This window comes from Salmo salar, chromosome 11, assembly GCF_965601325.2.
Source record: "Salmo salar chromosome 11, fSalSal1, whole genome shotgun sequence".
Classification (NCBI taxonomy): domain Eukaryota; kingdom Metazoa; phylum Chordata; class Actinopteri; order Salmoniformes; family Salmonidae; genus Salmo; species Salmo salar.
The window spans coordinates 28,557,501-28,577,253 of record NC_138301.1 but is presented as its reverse complement, the minus strand read 5'-3'; the positions used below and the strand labels follow the sequence as shown (position 1 = coordinate 28,577,253).

The 19,753-nt window shown below is 45.8% G+C and overlaps 1 protein-coding gene across 1 annotated transcript in view; it reads left to right on the top strand.

Moving 5' to 3' along the window:
* The window catches only part of LOC106562390 (transcription initiation factor TFIID subunit 4), a 97,217-nt gene that overhangs the window by 2,773 nt on the left and 74,691 nt on the right, over positions 1-19,753 (top strand). The window contains exons 2-5 of the mRNA XM_045689292.2: positions 5,092-5,252; positions 18,430-18,618; positions 18,907-19,029; positions 19,721-19,753. The exon at positions 19,721-19,753 is cut by the window's right edge and continues 57 nt beyond it. Of these exons, the coding sequence (XP_045545248.2) occupies positions 5,092-5,252; positions 18,430-18,618; positions 18,907-19,029; positions 19,721-19,753 (506 nt within the window). The remainder of the gene's footprint in view (positions 1-5,091; positions 5,253-18,429; positions 18,619-18,906; positions 19,030-19,720) is intronic.

Below are 19,753 nucleotides of genomic sequence, written 5' to 3'. Positions count from 1 at the left end.
ATTTCAATGGCATTGACAATATGACAGAACACAGTCATGCATCATTCCAGTTCTAAGAAAGTTCCACAAATCTGCTTGATATCACCCAATCAAATGACTTTTCTCACATCACAAGCATGTACATATTTTGCCAATGGGCAAGTTTAATGAAATGGCAGGACATAAAAAACACACCAGACATGATTTCCTCTATTGGTATTCATCTCTCAAAGTTGTTACCATGAGCTGCATGAGGCACGTGAAAGAGCCACTCAAGTTCTTCAAGAAACAATGTGACTGTGTTGGCCCAGCAGACAGATAGGCCTACTCATGCATTTTGTATGTGCTCATTATTTCATGTTGCTCAAAAACCTTGACTCAGTAGATAATATGAATTAGAATAGGGACTTTTTTTTAAAATACGAAAATGATCGACACCTACAACACTGATCACTTATCACAGGCATTTTGCTGATATTGTTCATTACGATAAGTAAAGAAATATGAAGTTTGAAATGAAATAAGATTGCTAATATGGGTGATTGTTAATGGGACAATTGATGGCTACAACCATCAAACTAGTAGTAGTTTAAAGGATAATTAAATGATCGTTATTGCATTAATTCAGGCTATTTTTGTCCATATCGCCCAGCTCTAGTGGAGATTAGACTTGCCACTGTCCTATAATACTCTCAAAGTTACACATTTAAAATAAACAAATAGCGGGATATGCATACCACTGGTATGATATATTCTGATTTGCACAATCATTCAAACCTCAGTTAAATGGAGAAGAGAAGTTTCATGGAGTGCAGGGAATTCCTGGCCCAGAGCACATCACTGTCTGGCAATTTATGAGTTTATGAGCATTTCTCAACCTCTAGACCATATTGCATCTCATCTCACCAATACATGCCTGAAGACAATCCACTGTGAGTGCTGCATATGTGCTCAGCATGGCGCATGATTAGGTCTCCATGTGTTTGCAAGCGCTGAATGAACTGTCTGAATGAATCCATGCTGTGTGCATTTAAAAACAATGAGCCAGTCATGCTCTGATGATTTGAGGCTCACTTTTATGACTGAGATTGAGGTTGTGTCTAAAAGACTTAGTGTTCTGATTGCCTGCTTTCAGAGGATTCAATTGAGGTTACTTGTTTATGAGTTGAAGGTGGCAAGTTCAAGTTCACCTGTTGTTTAGCAAGTTCATCTGATCTGTTTTTCTAACTGGGGTTTGAATGAGTAAGCACCTGTCTATGAGGCTGTTCAGGCAGGCCCAGAACAGTGAAGGGGACAGATCACATGCAATGTGCTTTTTAAGAGGCTATTTGGTTATGTTATTCAACCCTATTTTTACTAGGTAAGTTGACTGAGAACACATTCTCATTTACGGCAACAACCTGTGGAATAGTTACAGAGGCGGGGGGATGATTAGGTGGCAATGATGGTATGAGGGCCAGATTGGGAATTTAGCCAGGAGACTGGGGTTAACACCCCTACTCTTATGATAAGAGCCATGGGATCTTTACTGACCACTGAGGTGGCGTTTACACAGGCAGCCTAATTCAGATATATTGGTATGTTGACTAATCAGATCAGCTCTGAAAAATATCTGATGTCAAATAAAATTGTATTTGTTACATGCTTCGTAAACAACAGGTGTAGACTAACAGTGAAATGCTTATTGGTCTTTTCCAACAACAAAGTTGAAGATAAAAATACAAATACTGACACGAGGAGTGAATACACAGTGAATAAAATGTTTAAATAAAGAGTAAAAATAACATTGCTACTATATACAGGGAGTACCAATATCGAGTCGGTGTGCAGGCATACAAGGTTGTTGAGGTGACTATTCAATGCCTTCAGCAACTATTCACACCCCTTTACTTATTCCACATTTTGTTGCGTTACAGCCTCAATTCAAAATGGATTAAAAAAAACCTTCTCACCCATCTACACACATACCCCATAATGACAAAGTGAATACATGTTTTTAGAAATTTTAGCAAATGTATTGAAAATGAAATACAGAAATATCTAATTGAAATACTTTGTAGAAGCACCTTTGGTAGAGATTACAGCTGTGAGACTTTCTGGGTATGTCTCTAATAGCTTTCCACACCTGGATTGTGCAACATTTGCACATTATTATTTTCGAAATTCTTCAAGCTCTGTCAAATTGGCTGTTGATCATTGGTAGACAACCATTTTCAGGTCTTACCATAGACTTTCAAATAGATTTAAGTCAAAACTGTCACTCGGGAACATTCACTGTCTTCTTGGTAAGTAACTTCAGTGTAGATTTGGCATTGTGTTTTAGGTTATTGTCCTAGTGAAAAGTGAATTAATCTTCCAGTGTCTGATGGAAAACAGAATAAACCAGGTTTTCCTCTAGGATTTTTCCCTGTGCTTATCTCCTTTCTGTTTATTTTTTATCCTGAAAAACTCCCCTGTCCTTAATGATTACAAGCAGACCCATAACATGATGCAGCCACCACTATGCTTGAAAATAAGGAGAGTGGTACTCAGTAATGTGTTCTATTGGATTTGCCCCAAACACAGCACTTTGGATTCAGGACAAAAAGTGAATTGCTTTGCCACATTTTTGGCAGTATTAGTTTAGTGCCTTGTAGCAAACAGGATGCATGTTTTGTAATATTTTGATTATGTACATCAGAGGAGGCTGTTGGGAGGAGCTAAAGGAGGATGGGCTCATCATAAAGACTGGAATGGAATTGATGGAACGGTATCAAACACATCAAACAAATGGAAACCACATGTTTGACTCCGTTCCATTTATTCAATTCTAGACATTACAATGATCCTGTTCTCTTTTAGCTCCTCCCACCAGCCTCCTCTGATGTACAGGCTTCCTTCTTTTCACTCTGTCAATTAGGTTAGTATTGTGGAGTAACTACAATGTTGTTGATTCATCCTCACTTTTCTGCTATCACAGCCATTCAACTTTTACTGTTTTAACGTCTGCTTTGGCCTCATGGTGAAATCCCTGAGCAGTTTCCTTCCTCTCCATTAACTCAGTTAGGAAGGACACCTGTATATTTGTGACTGGGTGTATTGATACACCATCCAAAGTGTAGTTAAAAATTCACCATGCTCAAAGGGATATTCCATGTCTGCTTTTTTAAAATCTTTACACGTCTACCAATAGGTGCCCTTCTTTGTGAGGCATTGGAAAACCTCCCAGGTCTTTGTTGTTGAATCTGTGTTTGAAATGCACTTCTCGACTGAGGGACCTTACAGATAATTGTATGTGTAGGTACAGAGATGAGGTAGTCATAGAAAATCATGTTAAACACTATTATTGAACACAGAGTGAATCCATGCAACTTATTATGTGACTTCTTAAGCATATTTTTACTCCAGAATTGATTTAGGCTTACCAGTAACAAAGGGGTTGAATACTTATTGACTCAAGACATTTCAGCTTCTAGTTTTTTATTAATTTGTAAACATTTAGAAAAACATAATTCCACTTTGACATTATAGGGTATTGTGTGTAGGCCAGTAACAAAACATCTAAATTGAATCTACTGTATTTTAAATTCAGGCTGTAATTATGTAGTGTATGTTTGTGTTGGGGTGTAAGTACAGTATGTATGAGTGTGTGGGTAGAGTCCAGTGTGTGTGCGTAGAGTGCAAGAGAGTTAGTGCTAAAAGGGTCAATGCAGATAGTCTGAGTATCCATTTGATTAGCTATTTAGCAGACTTGTGGTTTGGGAATAGAAACTGTTCAGGGTCCTGTTGTTTCCAGACTTGGTGCATTGGTACTGCTTGCTGTGCGGTACTATAGCAGAGAGAACAGTCTATGGCTTGGGTGGCTGGAATCTTAGAACATTTTTTGGGCCTTCCTCTGACAATGCCTGGAATAGAGGTCCTGGATGGCAGCTTGCCCCCAGTGATGTACAGGGCCTTAGTCACCACCCTCTGTAGTGTATTGCGGTCGGGTGCCTTTCAGTTGCCGTACCAAGTGGTGATGCAGCCAGTCAAGATGCTCTCAATGGTGTATCTGTATAACTTTTTGAGGATCTGGACACGTTCATTCTTTAGAGCAAGGTTTCCCAAAGTCCCCGTCCCCCCCCCCCCCCCCCCCCCCGTTTTGGTTTTTGCCCTAGCACTACACAGCTGATTCAAATAATCAAAGCTTGATGATGAGTTGGTTATTTGAATAAGCTGTGTAGTGCTAGGGCAAAAAAAAAAATGTGCACCCGTGGGGCCCCAGGACCGAGTTTGGGAAACCTTGCCTTAGAGGAACTTGATGTGAAAGGATCTGATGTGATTGGTCAAAATACCAATTAGTGGAAAGCATTTCAGAATGGAGCTTCCTGTGTAAACGCAGCCAGGGAGTCAGGACATCTGTTTAACGTCCCATCCAAAATTCTGCACCCTACACAGGGACATGTCCCAAATCACTGCCCTGGGGCATTTTTTAGACCAGAGGAAAGAGTGCCTCCTATCAGCCCGCCAACATTATCTGGTATCCCATCCAGGGACTGACCAGGACCAACCCTCCTTAGCTTTAGAGGCAAACCAGCAGGGAGATGCAGGGTGGTATGCTGTTGTTTCAGTTGTTCCTCTGCAGAGATCTACACATATTGTAAGTCACATTGGGTCTACTTGTGTCTGGACATTACTCTTATAGCATACCCATTAGCCTACCCAAAATGTTCAGTGATTAAAGTAGCTTTTGTGTGTTAGTGAGAAAATGTATAGTATAGTTACATGTTCTCTGAGTAAATCTAGAGGAGGCTTATGGAAATCTGTTTGAGGCGTTTATGTTCAGTAACAGATACACTGTGTAATAAAAGCTCTATCATTTCTCATTCTATTTGATGCTGATGTAAATGGAATGTACTGCTCTCATGGGCAGATTGAACATGGCATTAGGAAATCAGAATGAACATCAGAATTGATTCTACTGTTTCATAAATCCAACGTGATCTCCTTGTCACTGGTCTCCTTGTCACTTTCTAGGGTCACTATGTGACTGAAATAGGTGCATTTCATTGACAGCCAGCCCAGGTGCCTTTTAGGTCAGTGTATTGACTTTGACTGTGGATATTGTGTGTGATTGCTTTGTCTGCACTCTAGGAATGGTGTTGGTGCGCACTGAGATGGGTCAGCTGGTGATGGTCCCACAGCAGGCCCTTGCCCAGGCACAGGCCCTTGCCCAGTCCCAGGCCCAGAACAACATCTCCCCCCGAACTGCCACCCCCACTACAGGGGCCACCTTCAGAGCAACTACCCCACAGGTAAGAGTTACTATCCCACTGTCACTACCACAGTGTGACATGCCCTTAGTTGTTCTGTGAATCAGTTACACAGAGGGATATATTCATTCAAAAATATGGATTTAGTTCATTACATTGAAAAATACAGTTGCTGAATCTATATATCTTCTGGCTTTTGGGAAACTCATCATTTGATCTTCCTTATGATGGAAAGGCCTGCATTGCATAGGATGTTGAAGTGGTAATCTATTTCATAGAAGATTAATCTACACACTGGGCTGCTCTAGGAAGCTAGGTTTTACCATTAGGTATAGTTGTAAAGAATTTGACTGTCAAATCACCACCTTCCGGAGACACCTGAAACCCCACCTCTTTAAGGAATACCTGGGATAGGATAAAGTAATCCTTCTAACCCCCCCCCCCCAAAAAAAATATATAGATGTACTATTGTAAAGTGGTTGTTCCACTGGATATCATAAGGTGAATGCACCAATTTGTAAGTCGCTCTGGATAAGAGTGTCTGCTAAATGACGTAAATGTAAACGTAAATGTAAATGTATGCAGACACATTCCCTGAGGATATCAAAAGAGATTTAGTGGTTATAGCCTGCCACCTAGCTGTCTCTCTGTAGTCTCACTTTACATTACTGAAGCCTCTGAGACAATTGGAATAGATTTATGGTTGTCGTAACACTTTACATTATGTCCTTCTGGTAACTGTAATTGCTGTAGTAACAACATTGTATTTGTATGCGTATAGTCTAAACTGTGATCTGAAACTAGTGAACAAAATATAATCTATCTGACTTACATTATGTCAGGTCTTTGCCGATTGAGCTTTTATCCAGACAGGTCTGTATTTGACACAAACATTTGTATTGTGTTTTTATGTGTAATTATATATTATTATTTTGATTGAGCATTAGCTCTGGATTAAGAACCTTATTTGAAAGACTCTTCCGGGTCTCCTATTTTCAAAATTTAATGAGCTGGTAAATATTTCATAGAAATGTGCTTATAATCATCTGTGGAAATGTTATTAATTGCAGTAGCTATTTTAGCATGTCAATCTTGGTGGGGCAAAAACATAGCATATATGGCTGACTTGCTTAAACAAATGTGGTTTCAACTGAAAATTGAGATGTACAAACTATGGCATAAGGGAATGATGAGCGGATAAGAGGCAATCCGTAATTTCTATTAAGACAATAATGAGCGAGCTAAGACGGACATAGTCAATATAACTATTTGTTCAGCACTTTTGAAATGTACAGCGACAGAATTCAGAACATAGGCCTTTCTTACAGCTTCTTACACCAAGTCAGAACCATAGGATAAATAAAGGGGGCATATCAGCAGACAATGAAATCTCTTAAATTATTCAAGGATATTTCTCTAAAACAGGCTATGGGCTGCATGTGCACCACCAGTTATGAGGGGGAAAGGGACCGAAGTATTATGGTGATGCACATTGGCTACTAACAGCTTACTACACAACATACACTTAGCATTACTTTCTTAGCTACAGTATACAGTTGAAGTTGGAAGTTTACATACACCTTAGCCAAATACATTTAAACTCAGTGTTTCCACAATTTCTGACATTTAAATCTAGTAAAAATTCCCTTTCTTAGGTCAGTTAGGATCACCACTTTATTTTAAGTATGTGAAATGTCAGAATAATAATGGAGAGAATGATTTATTTCAGCTTTTATTTATTTCATCACCTTCCCAGTGGGTCAGAAGTTTGCATACACTCAATTAGTATTTGGTAGCATTGCCTTTAAATTGTTTAACTTGGGTCAGACTTTTCGGGTAGCCTTCCACAAGCTTCCCACAATAAGTTGGGTGAATTTTGTCCCATTCCTCCTGACAGAGCTGGTGTAACTGAGTCAGGTTTGTAGGCCTCCTTGCTCACACACACTTTTTCAGTTCTGCCCACACATTTTCTATAGGATTGAGGTCAGGGCTTTGTGATGGCCACTCCAATACCTTGACTTTGTTGTCCTTCAGCCATTTTGCCACAACTTTGGAATTCTGCTTGGGGTCATTGTCCATTTGGAAGATCCATTTGCGACCAAGCTTCAACTTCCTGACTGATGTCTTGAGATGTTGCTTCAATATATCCACATAATTTTCCTACCTCATGATGCCATCATGCACCTGCCCCTCCTGCAGCAAAGCACCCCCACAACATGCTGCCACCCCCGTGCTTCCCGGTTGGGGTGGTGTTCTTCGGCTTGCAAGCATCCCCCTTTTTCCTCCAAACATAACAATGGTCATTTTGGCCAAACAGTTCTATTTTTGTTTCATCAGACCAGAGGACATTTCTCCAAAAAGTACAGTCTTTGTCCCCATGTGCAGTTGCAAACCGCAGCCTGGCTTTTTTATGGCGGTTTTGGAGCGTTGGCTTCTTCCTTGCGGAGTGGCCTTTCAGGTCATGTCGATATAGGACTCGTTTTACTGTGGATATAGATACTTTTGGATCTGTTTCCTCCAGCATCTTCACAAGGTCCTTTACTGTTGTTCTGGGATTGATTTGCACTTTTTGCACCAAAGTGCGTTCGTCTCTAGGAGACAGAACACAGCCAACACTGAGGTCTTGGCTGATTTAGTTAGATTTTCCCATGATGTCAAGCAAAGAGGCACTGAGTTTGAAGGTAGGCCTTGAATACATCCACAGGTACACCTCCAATTGACTCAAATGATGTCAGTTAGCCTATCAGAAGCTTCTAAAGCCATGACATCATTTTCTGGAATTTTCCAAGCTGTTTAAAGGCACAGTCAACTTAGTGTATGTAAACTTCTGACCCACTGGAATTGTGATACAGTGAATTATAAGTGAAAAAATCTGTCTGTAAACAATTGTTGGAAAAATGTATTGTGTCATGCAAGAAGTAGATTTCCTAACCGACTTGACAAAACTATAGTTTGTTAACAAGGAATTTGTGGAGTGGTTGAAAATGAGTTTTAATGACTCCAACCTAAGTGTATGTCGACTTCTGAGTTCAACTGTACATATCTCCCTGGCATATTACATAAATTATGCAATAGCATACAATACATTTTTGGACTCACCATTGTTGTGCTGTGCTCACTTGAACAGGAAGGTGGCACATCGGTCCTTCTTGTGGGCAAATTTTGTCATCAAATTCTGTCATTCTCTGGATTTATGGTGCTTTCAAGACAACTGGGAACTTGGAAAAAAAACAAGGTTGAATCATTACGTCAGTGATCTTCAGGTCGGAGCTCTAGAAAGAGGCCCAAGTTCCCGACTTGGAATTCCTGGTTGGATGACCGTTCAAAACGTATTTTTCCCATCTGAGCTCGTTTTTTTCCGAGTTCCCAGTTGTCTTGAACTCACTGATGGCTGAGATTTTTTAGTTTCCAGTTGTTTTGAACGCGGCAGAAGTCATGCTGCTGGATTGACAGCATGGCCAATGTATTCAACCTTTTGTGGCCCATGGTGTTGCATGTGAATGTTTATCCTTTTCGGCTTGGAATTTAGACCCTTAAACCCAGACTTGGACCACACACCCTCTCCACCGAATAGCAGACAGGGGAAGTAAAATAGTGATTGCTTTTAAACGCTTGCAGTTAGCCACTGATTCCTTCCAAACCACTCATTGTTGAATTTGCAATTTCCAACTTGTTGTGTAATGTTTATGTCCAATGGCCGATAATCACCGATACGTTTTATCTATCATTTCTCTTCATATGACAATGATTGAAAAAGATTTGCCGGTAGATTGTCGACGTGATTCATAATGATGACTGCTTGTCTAGCTTGCTAGCTAAGATTTTGAAAGTATGATGTTGACATGATCAGTCCAATCAAAGCTACGGTATTTATTTATTTATTTATTTATTTTTATTTCACCTTTATTTAACCAGGTAGGCAAGTTGAGAACAAGTTCTCATTTACAATTGCGACCTGGCCAAGATAAAGCAAAGCAGTTCGACAACATACAAAAACACAGAGTTACACATGGAGTAAAACAACATACAATCAATGATGCAGTAGAAAAAGTAGTGTATAAGTAGTGTAACGTGATTTGAAGTCCATTTATATGTTGCCAATGACCTTGAGCCTTCTTGGATGGGCACTTCATCATGTAAATCTATGGCAGCATCCAAGGGGGCTTGAACTGCCTAGGTCACCCTGTAGGTTCTGAGGTGACGTAGTGTCCCATGAGTGACAGAACACTGAGCTAATCACAGCGCAACTAGAGAAGATTACCAACGCCTACGCTCTGTATTTTCTGCTGGCTGGCGCTCCACCACAGAAAAAGCTGAGCTAGGCTGAAACACCTGCATTTTGGAACTGCCTTACTCAAGAAAGAAAAAAGAGACCATGTTTGTATGCGGCTTTATTTTGTCATATTTGTTTTTTACATTGTTTGCAAACTGATATGTGACACATATTAATGACAAAATAACATGCAAAACAGGCAACTAATTATATATATAAAAAAATGTGTCATCGCTGATTCATTGTGAAGCTTATTGTATTGAATCCATATTGTATTGTCATATTTTTTTACGACTCTTGTTGGACAACTTGTCAGTAGACGTGTCTGCTGAACTTGACTGTGCTTAACAAAAGTTTATTTTGTATACTCTGTTGTCGAAGTGTCTGCTTTGAACAGAAAGGGTTTGTGGAATGGCAATTTGAGAGCTGATATGAGATATCTTGTACCTGCAGACAATAACATATAAATTCCACCAGGGGGCAGCATTTCCTTGACTTGCAAAATTCAGCTGAACAAAAGAGCATTGCAATACCTTTGATTACCATTGGGTGTCATTATACCTGTATTTAGCCTCTAATTCTGTGTGATTGCAAGTCAATGGATTGTTACTAATTTGAAAAATAATAGCATTATAAAACATATATATGAGAATTACAAAGTAAAATGGTAATTGCATTGTAATAACCTAAGTACGTGTTTGTTACTGGAGGACTTAGCACCTCAAGACACTATGGTACCAGTAGGCTCAGACTTGGCATATAATTACTTTCACATGAGCCGTAGAAATTAAGACGGTTATTTTTTATTTGCGTAACTTGTTACCCTTCTTCCTACCTGCTCATCCTGAGATAAACACTGTAACAAGGTATTGCAGAGTTGGTTGTGATTGTGATTTAGGCTCAGAGTGAATCGGAAGTTCAAAACTGTCACTGATAGCAGATTAGTGAGCTGCCAGCATTGACATAAACATCAACACGTGAAAAGAAGAGGAGCTGGAATATGAAAGGGAATGGTGTTTATTCCTGTGCTCCTCTCCTCTCTGTCAGGCTGTCTGTCTCTCCTGTGACCGTGAGGGAAAACGGAAGACATTTCGAGCCGAGCTCCTTCCTTCGACAAGTGTTAAATCATTCATCATCCAACTGCCGGATTGGTTTAAAAAGCTAACAACGCTTTAGCTGGTGAATGAGAATGTGTTAGGAAGGCATGGCTGGCGGGGCGATGCACCCCCCGGCTCTTCCACCCTTCTGAGCCCCATTCTCTACCCCCTAACTGCACATTCTTTGAGCCCTCAAAACTTTCTCCTAAGGAGAGACTCGGAGGGAGGGGCCCTCTTCATCTAACCCCTTTCCCCTCTTCATTGTCCCCTTTCCTGTCTCCCTTCTCCCCTCTCTCGGTTGGCCCTGTGTGTGTGTGTGTGTGTGTGTGTGTGTGTGTGTGTGTGTGTGTGTGTGTGTGTGTGTGTGTGTGTGTGTGTGTGTGTGTGTGTGTGTGTGTGTGTGTGTGTGTGTGTGTGTGTGTGTGTGTGTGTGTGGTGTGTGTGTGTGTGTGTGTGTGTGTGTGTGTGTGTGTGTGTGTGTGTGTGAAGTAAGTAATTAAGTAAGTAAGTAAGTACTGAGGGCCTCCTCCCCTCCTGGTGTCAAGCCTGGTCCAGGCTGGCAGAGTGGGCTGTGTGCCAGTAGCACCATGGGGCACCAGCATGGTACTGTGATACTTAGTGCCCAGCCACAGCCCTCCTACCAGCATGGTACTGTGTTACTTAGTGCCCAGCCACAGCCCTCCTACCAGCATGGTACTGTGTTACTTAGTGCCCAGCCACAGCCCTCCTACCAGCGTGGTACTGTGTTACTTAGTGCCCAGCCCTCCTACCAGCATGGTACTGTGTTACTTAGTGCCCAGCCACAGCCCTCCTACCAGCGTGGTACTTTGTTACTTAGTGCCCAGCCACAGCCCTCCTACCAGCGTGGTACTATGTTACTTAGTGCCCAGCCCTCCCACCAGCATGGTACTGTGTTATTTAGTGCCCAGCCCTCCCACCAGCATGGTACTGTGTTATTTAGTGCCCAGCCCTCCCACCAGCATGGTACTGTGTTATTTAGTGCCCAGCCCTCCCACCAGCATGGTACTGTGTTACTTAGTGCCCAGCCCTCCCACCAGCATGGTACTGTGTTACTTAGTGCCCAGCCCTCCCACCAGCATGGTACTGTGATACTTAGTGCCCAGCCCTCCTACCTGCATGGTACTGTGATACTTAGTGCCCAGCCCTCCCACCAGCATGGTACTGTGTTAGTTAGTGCCCAGCCCTCCCACCAGCATGGTACTGTGTTACTTAGTGCCCAACCCTCCCACCAGCATGGTACTGTGTTACTTAGTGCCCAGCCCTCCCACCAGCATGGTACTGTGTTAGTTAGTGCCCAGCCACAGCCCTCCTACCGGCATGGTACTGTGTTACTTAGTACCCAGCCACAGCCCTCCCACCAGCATGGTACTGTGTTACTTAGTGCCCAGCCCTCCCACCAGCATGGTACTGTGTTACTTAGTGCCCAGCCCTCCCACCAGCATGGTACTGTGTTACTTAGTGCCCAGCCCTCCCACCAGCATGGTACTGTGTTAGTTAGTGCCCAGCCACAGCCCTCCTACCGGCATGGTACTGTGTTACTTAGTACCCAGCCACAGCCCTCCCACCAGCATGGTACTGTGTTACTTAGTGCCCAGCCCTCCCACCAGCATGCTACTGTGTTACTTAGTGCCCAGCACTCCCACCAGCATGGTACTGTGTTACTTAGTGCCCAGCCCTCCCACCAGCATGGTACTGTGATACTTAGTGCCCAGCCACAGCCCTCCTACCAGCATGGTACTGTGTTACTTAGTGCCCAGCCACAGCCCTCCTACCAGCGTGGTACTGTGTTACTTAGTGCCCAGCCCTCCTACCAGCATGGTACTGTGTTACTTAGTGCCCAGCCCTCCCACCAGCATGGTACTGTGTTACTTAGTGCCCAGCCCTCCCACCAGCATGGTACTGTGTTACTTAGTGCCCAGCCCTCCCACCAGCATGCTACTGTGTTACTTAGTACCCAGCCACAGCCCTCCCACCAGCATGGTACTGTGTTATTTAGTGCCCAGCCCTCCCACCAGCATGGTACTGTGTTACTTAGTACCCAGCCACAGCCCTCCCACCAGCATGGTACTGTGTTATTTAGTGCCCAGCCCTCCCACCAGCATGGTACTGTGTTACTTAGTGCCCAGCCACAGCCCTCCCACCAGCATAGTACTGTGTTACTTAGTGCCCAGCCCTCCCACCAGCATGGTACTGTGTTACTTAGTGCCCAGCCCTCCCACCAGCATGGTACTGTGTTATTTAGTACCCAGCCCTCCCACCAGCATGGTACTGTGTTACTTAGTGCCCAGCCCTCCCACCAGCATGGTACTGTGTTACTTAGTACCCAGCCCTCCCACCAGCATGGTACTGTGTTACTTAGTGCCCAGCCCCAGCCCTCCCACCAGCATGGTTCTGTGTTACTTAGTGCCCAGCCCTCCTACCTGCATGGTACTGTGTTACTTAGTGCCCTGCCTCAGCCCACCTACCAGCATGGTACTGTGTTACTTAGTGCCCAGCCCTCCCACCAGCATGGTACTGTGATACTTAGTGCCCAGCCCTCCTACCTGCATGGTACTGTGATACTTAGTGCCCAGCCCTCCTACCTGCATGGTACTGTGTTACTTAGTGCCCAGCCCTCCCACCAGCATGGTACTGTGTTACTTAGTGCCCAGCCCTCCCACCAGCATGGTACTGTGTTACTTAGTGCCCAGCCCTCCCACCAGCATGGTACTGTGTTACTTAGTGCCCAGCCCTCCCACCAGCATGGTACTGTGTTACTTAGTGCCCAGCCCTCCCACCAGCATGCTACTGTGTTACTTAGTGCCCAGCCCTCCTACCTGCATGGTACTGTGTTACTTAGTGCCCAGCCCTCCCACCAGCATGGTACTGTGTTACTTAGTGCCCAGCCCTCCCACCAGCATGCTACTGTGTTACTTAGTGCCCAGCCCTCCCACCAGCATGCTACTGTGTTACTTAGTGCCCAGCCCTCCTACCTGCATGGTACTGTGTTACTTAGTGCCCAGCCCTCCCACCAGCATGCTACTGTGTTACTTAGTGCCCAGCCCTCCCACCAGCATGGTACTGTGTTACTTAGTGCCCAGCCCTCCCACCAGCATGGTACTGTGTTACTTAGTGCCCAGCCCTCCTACCAGCATGGTACTGTGTTAGTTAGTGCCCAGCCACAGCCCTCCTACCGGCATGGTACTGTGTTACTTAGTACCCAGCCACAGCCCTCTCACCAGCATGGTACTGTGTTACTTAGTGCCCAGCCCTCCTACCAGCATGGTACTGTGTTAGTTAGTGCCCAGCCTCCCTCTCACTGTCTGCCCTGGTGCTGTGAAGAGAGGCTTCTGTCTTGACAGTGGGTACAATAATCTGGATTGTCCAGTAAAGGACTGTGCAGTGATGAGTCATTTCAAATTGTAGGGATACACCAATATAGGATTGATTCTTGGCTGAAACAATAACCAATATTTCATACCGATATGGCAAAAAAACAAGTTTGCACATTTGCAAGCAAAGGACACTGATTCATTCATATTAGTTGGGACCCTCCCACCAGCATGGTATTGTGTTACTTAGTGCCCAACCCTCCCACCAGCATGGTACTGTGTTACTTAGTGCCCAGCCCTCCCACCAGCATGGTACTGTGTTACTTAGTGCCCAACCCTCCCACCAGCATGGTACTGTGTTACTTAGTGCCCAGCCCTCCCACCAGCATGGTACTGTGTTACTTAGTGCCCAGCCCTCCCACCAGCATGGTACTGTGTTACTTAGTGCCCAGCCCTCCCACCAGCATGCTACTGTGTTACTTAGTGCCCAACCCTCCCACCAGCATGGTACTGTGTTACTTAGTGCCCAGCCCTCCCACCAGCATGGTACTGTGTTACTTAGTGCCCAGCCCTCACACCAGCATGCTACTGTGTTACTTAGTGCCCAGCCTTCCCACCAGCATGGTAGTGTGTTACTTTGTGCCCAGCCACAGCCCTCCGACCAGCATGGTACTGTGTTACTTAGTGCCCAGCCCTCCTACCAGCATGGTACTGTGTTACTTAGTGCCCAGCCCTCCCACCAGCATGGTACTGTGATACTTATTGCCCAGCCCTCCCACCAGCATGGTACTGTGTTACTTAGTGCCCAGCCCTCCTACCAGCATGGTACTGTGATACTTATTGCCCAGCCCTCCCACCAGCATGGTACTGTGTTACTTAGTGCCCCAGCCAAAGCCCTCCCACCAGCATGGTACTGTGTTACTTAGTGCCCAGCCCTCCTACCAGCATGGTACTGTGATACTTAGTGCCCAGCCACAGCCCTCCCACCAGCATGGTACTGTGTTACTTAGTGCCCAACCCTCCTACCAGCATGGTACTGTTACTTAGTGCCCAGCCCTCCTACCAGCATGGTACTGTGTTACTTAGTGCCCAGCCCTCCTACCAGCATGGTACTGTGTTACTTAGTGCCCAGCCCTCCCACCAGCATGGTACTGTTACTTAGTGCCCGCCCTCCTACCAGCATGGTACTGTGTTACTTAGTGCCCAGCCCTCCCACCAGCATGCTACTGTGTTACTTAGTGCCCAACCCTCCCACCAGCATGGTACTGTGTTACTTAGTGCCCAGCCACAGCCCTCCGACCAGCATGGTACTGTGTTACTTAGTGCCCAGCCCTCACACCAGCATGCTACTGTGTTACTTAGTGCCCAGCCTTCCCACCAGCATGGTACTGTGTTACTTTGTGCCCAGCCCTCCTACCAGCATGGTACTGTGTTACTTAGTGCCCAGCCCTCCTACCAGCATGGTACTGTGTTACTTAGTGCCCAGCCCTCCCACCAGCATGGTACTGTGATACTTATTGCCCAGCCCTCCCACCAGCATGGTACTGTGTTACTTAGTGCCCAGCCCTCCTACCAGCATGGTACTGTGATACTTATTGCCCAGCCCTCCCACCAGCATGGTACTGTGTTACTTAGTGCCCCAGCCAAAGCCCTCCCACCAGCATGGTACTGTGTTACTTAGTGCCCAGCCCTCCTACCAGCATGGTACTGTGATACTTAGTGCCCAGCCACAGCCCTCCCACCAGCATGGTACTGTGTTACTTAGTGCCCAACCCTCCTACCAGCATGGTACTGTTACTTAGTGCCCAGCCCTCCCACCAGCATGGTACTGTGTTACTTAGTGCCCAGCCCTCCTACCAGCATGGTACTGTGTTAGTTAGTGCCCAGCCCTCCCACCAGCATGGTACTGTGTTATTTAGTACCCAGCCCTCCCACCAGCATGGTACTGTGTTACTTAGTGCCCAGCCCTCCCACCAGCATGGTACTGTGTTACTTAGTACCCAGCCCTCCCACCAGCATGGTACTGTGTTACTTAGTACCCAGCCCTCCCACCAGCATGGTACTGTGTTAGTTAGTGCCCAGCCACAGCCCTCCTACCGGCATGGTACTGTGTTACTTAGTGCCCAGCCCTCCCACCAGCATGGTACTGTGTTAGTTAGTGCCCAGCCACAGCCCTCCTACCGGCATGGTACTGTGTTACTTAGTACCCAGCCACAGCCCTCCCACCAGCATGGTACTGTGTTACTTAGTGCCCAGCCCTCCTACCAGCATGGTACTGTGTTAGTTAGTGCCCAGCCACAGCCCTCCTACCGGCATGGTACTGTGTTACTTAGTACCCAGCCACAGCCCTCCCACCAGCATGGTACTGTGTTACTTAGTGCCCAGCCCTCCCACCAGCATGGTACTGTGTTACTTAGTGCCCAGCCCTCCTACCAGCATGGTACTGTGATACTTAGTGCCCAGCCCTCCTACCTGCATGGTACTGTGTTACTTAGTGCCCAGCCCTCCCACCAGCATGGTACTGTGTTACTTAGTGCCCAGCCCTCCCACCAGCATGGTACTGTGTTACTTAGTGCCCAGCCCTCCCACCAGCATGGTACTGTGTTACTTAGTGCCCAGCCCTCCCACCAGCATGGTACTGTGTTACTTAGTGCCCAGCCCTCCCACCAGCATGGTACTGTGTTACTTAGTGCCCAGCCCTCCCACCAGCATGGTACTGTGTTAGTTAGTGCCCAGCCACAGCCCTCCCACCAGCATGGTACTGTGTTACTTAGTGCCCAGCACTCCCACCAGCATGGTACTGTGTTAGTTAGTGCCCAGCCACAGCCCTCCTACCGGCATGGTACTGTGTTACTTAGTGCCCAGCCCTCCCACCAGCATGGTACTGTGTTACTTAGTGCCCAGCCCTCCCACCAGCATGGTACTGTGTTACTTAGTGCCCAGCCCTCCCACCAGCATGGTACTGTGTTAGTTAGTGCCCAGCCACAGCCCTCCTACCGGCATGGTACTGTGTTACTTAGTACCCAGCCACAACCCTCCCACCAGCATGGTACTGTGTTACTTAGTGCCCAGCCCTCCTACCAGCATGGTACTGTGTTAGTTAGTGCCCAGCCTCCCTCTCACTGTCTGCCCTGGTGCTGTGAAGAGAGGCTTCTGTCTTGACAGTGGGTACAATAATCTGGATTGTCCAGTAAAGGACTGTGCAGTGATGAGTCATTTCAAATTGTAGGGATACACCAATATAGGATTGATTCTTGGCTGAAACAATAACCAATATTTCATACCGATATGGCAAAAAAACAAGTTTGCACATTTGCAAGCAAAGGACACTGATTCATTCATATTAGTTGGGACCCTCATTGTATTAAAGGAACTGTTTTAGTCCTTCCCATTGAATAGTGTTACTGTACTTCACCCTCGGCATCAGCATCACAGTGTTTTCTCTTCTGTTCCTCTCTGGATCAGATCAGATCCTCTCTGTTTCATCCTGTGGATCCACAGTGATTTACTGTCACTTCCTACTATAATGACCTTTCTCCTCCACGTCTTCAGGGCATGTTGCACTTCTCCTTCTCCTCGTCCTGAAGGCACGTTGCTTTTGTGTTTTCTCTCTGTCCCCTCTCTCTTTGTCATTCTCTCTCACTTTCTTCATCCCCCCACCCCTGACCCTGTCTCACCTGGCCCTCCTCCTGCACTGACGCTGTCTCTCCTGCACTGACCCTGTCTCTCCTGCACTGACCCTGTCTCTCCTGCACTGACCCTGTCTCTCCTGCACTGACCCTGTCTCTCCTGCACTGACCCTGTCTCTCCTGCACTGACCCTGTCTCTTTTTCTTTCTCTCTGTATATTTTCTGCAGTCTCCTGTGACCTCTCAGGCTATTCGGCCATGTCCTCCACCTGTCCAGGCCAAGATGGTGCCGTCTCCCTCTCCCACTCCAAGTCCTGTCCTCCAGGTCTCCTCCTCCCCTGCGCCACCTTCTGTGAGCAGACTCTCCACTACAGAACTTGCCATCTCTCCATCCTTCCATCCCTGTCAGACCCTCCTCTTCTACCCATCCCTTCATCCTGTTGCTCTTCTTCCTTCTCCTCCTCTTCCTCCTCCTCACCTTTTTGCCAACACAAACCTAGAAGTTTATCTAATGTGGGTGCATCCCCACTGACCCTTTTAACAGAGCAGAGAGATAATTATTGAATGATATATTCAGTCAAAATTGAATTATTTGTGTATAGCTGGCACTTTACATAGTTTTGTCCAAGGCCAGTGGGGGGACACAGGTGGGGGATTACTGGTATGTTTAGAGTTTTCTAGTCAGGTGCATCATTATTGGGAGGAGCTGTTTTGCTTGAAAGTCCCCCAGTCCCCTCTCCTCCCCTCCTCTCTGTTAAGCAATGTCCACAGAAGTCAGGACACCCGATGTGACAGGAGCGCCGTGCTGTTTCCCTCCTGTTCTCTGTGGCCTTGCTGGAAGCTCCCTTCACGTCCTGTTTATCTCTCTGTCTGCTCCTTGCTCTTCCAGAAGGGCCCCATGGCGCCGGCTGTGGCAGTGACGGCTCCCCAACAGGCCCCCATGGTGATGGCCCCCCAGGCCCCCGTGGTGATGGCCCCCCAGGCCCAGGTCCAGGCTGGGGCCCAGGCCTCCTCGCAGCCAGCCCTGCCCCCACAGACCAGCGCCCCTGCAGCCCCAGGAGCCTCTGTCATCTCCCAGGTCTGTACTCTGCTCTGCTCCAGTCTGCCGGCCTCCTCTGGGCTGGTTAGGCTCCTCAAGCCCCAGTGCTGCCACAGCTGCCAGCTGGCTGGCTGTGTCACCACCATGGCCATGGCCCCACACAGCTGGGCATAGTGGGCATAGCCTCACACACAAACACATGTACATACACTAACACACTCTTCCCCGGTGTCCTCTCCGATCCCCAAACACTGAAAGATAAAGTGTTCTACATATTTATTGATAAAATCATATCTTTACATGCTTATTGAATTCGCCATGTCCTAGGAGATGCAGGAGAATGTGAAGAAGTGTAAGAACTTCTTGGCCACCCTGATAAAGCTGGCTTCCCACAACTCTCCGTCACCTGAGACCTCCAAAAATGTCAAGTCACTGGTCCAGGATCTACTGGTGAGTCTCACTACCTTAACTCATTATATTACCTCTACATTACCACTGTATTACATCATTACATTATTTCTACATTATCTCTACATTACTGTCTTATCAACAGAGAAACATGGAATACTACTTTCTTTACCCTACAATCTTTAGAAAAAAAGGTACTATATGGAATCGAAAAGGGTTCTTTGGCTGTTCACATAAGAGAACCCTTTGAAGAAACCTTTTTGGTTCCAGGTAGAACCCTTTTGATTCTAGGTAGAGCCCTTTACACAGAGGTTCTACATGGAACCCAAAATAATTCTACCTGGAACCAAAAAGGGTTCTCCTATGGGGAGCCAAACAACCCTTTTTTCTAGGAGTGTAGGAAGAATATTTCTGACATTGACAGGTTGTGTGATATAATGTATTTCTTCATCTGTAGATGGCAGCATTAAACTCTAACATGATCCAGAGTGATGCTGTTGTTTAGGATATGATTTATTCAGAGTTGTTAATGAGATGTTTCCCAGGGGGATGTTAAAATGTAAATCAATATCAACCCCTTCGTTGAGCTGATTTCACCTCATCTCAATGTGCTCAGAAATCACATTGCACATCGCCTCAATCACATGCTCTGCTCTCTGTTGTACAAGTGTGTCACATCACATAACAAGGAGCTGAGGGGTTAATACACCTCCCTCTCTTCTCCTGCTCACAGGATGCTAAGATTGAGCCCGAGGAGTTCACCAAC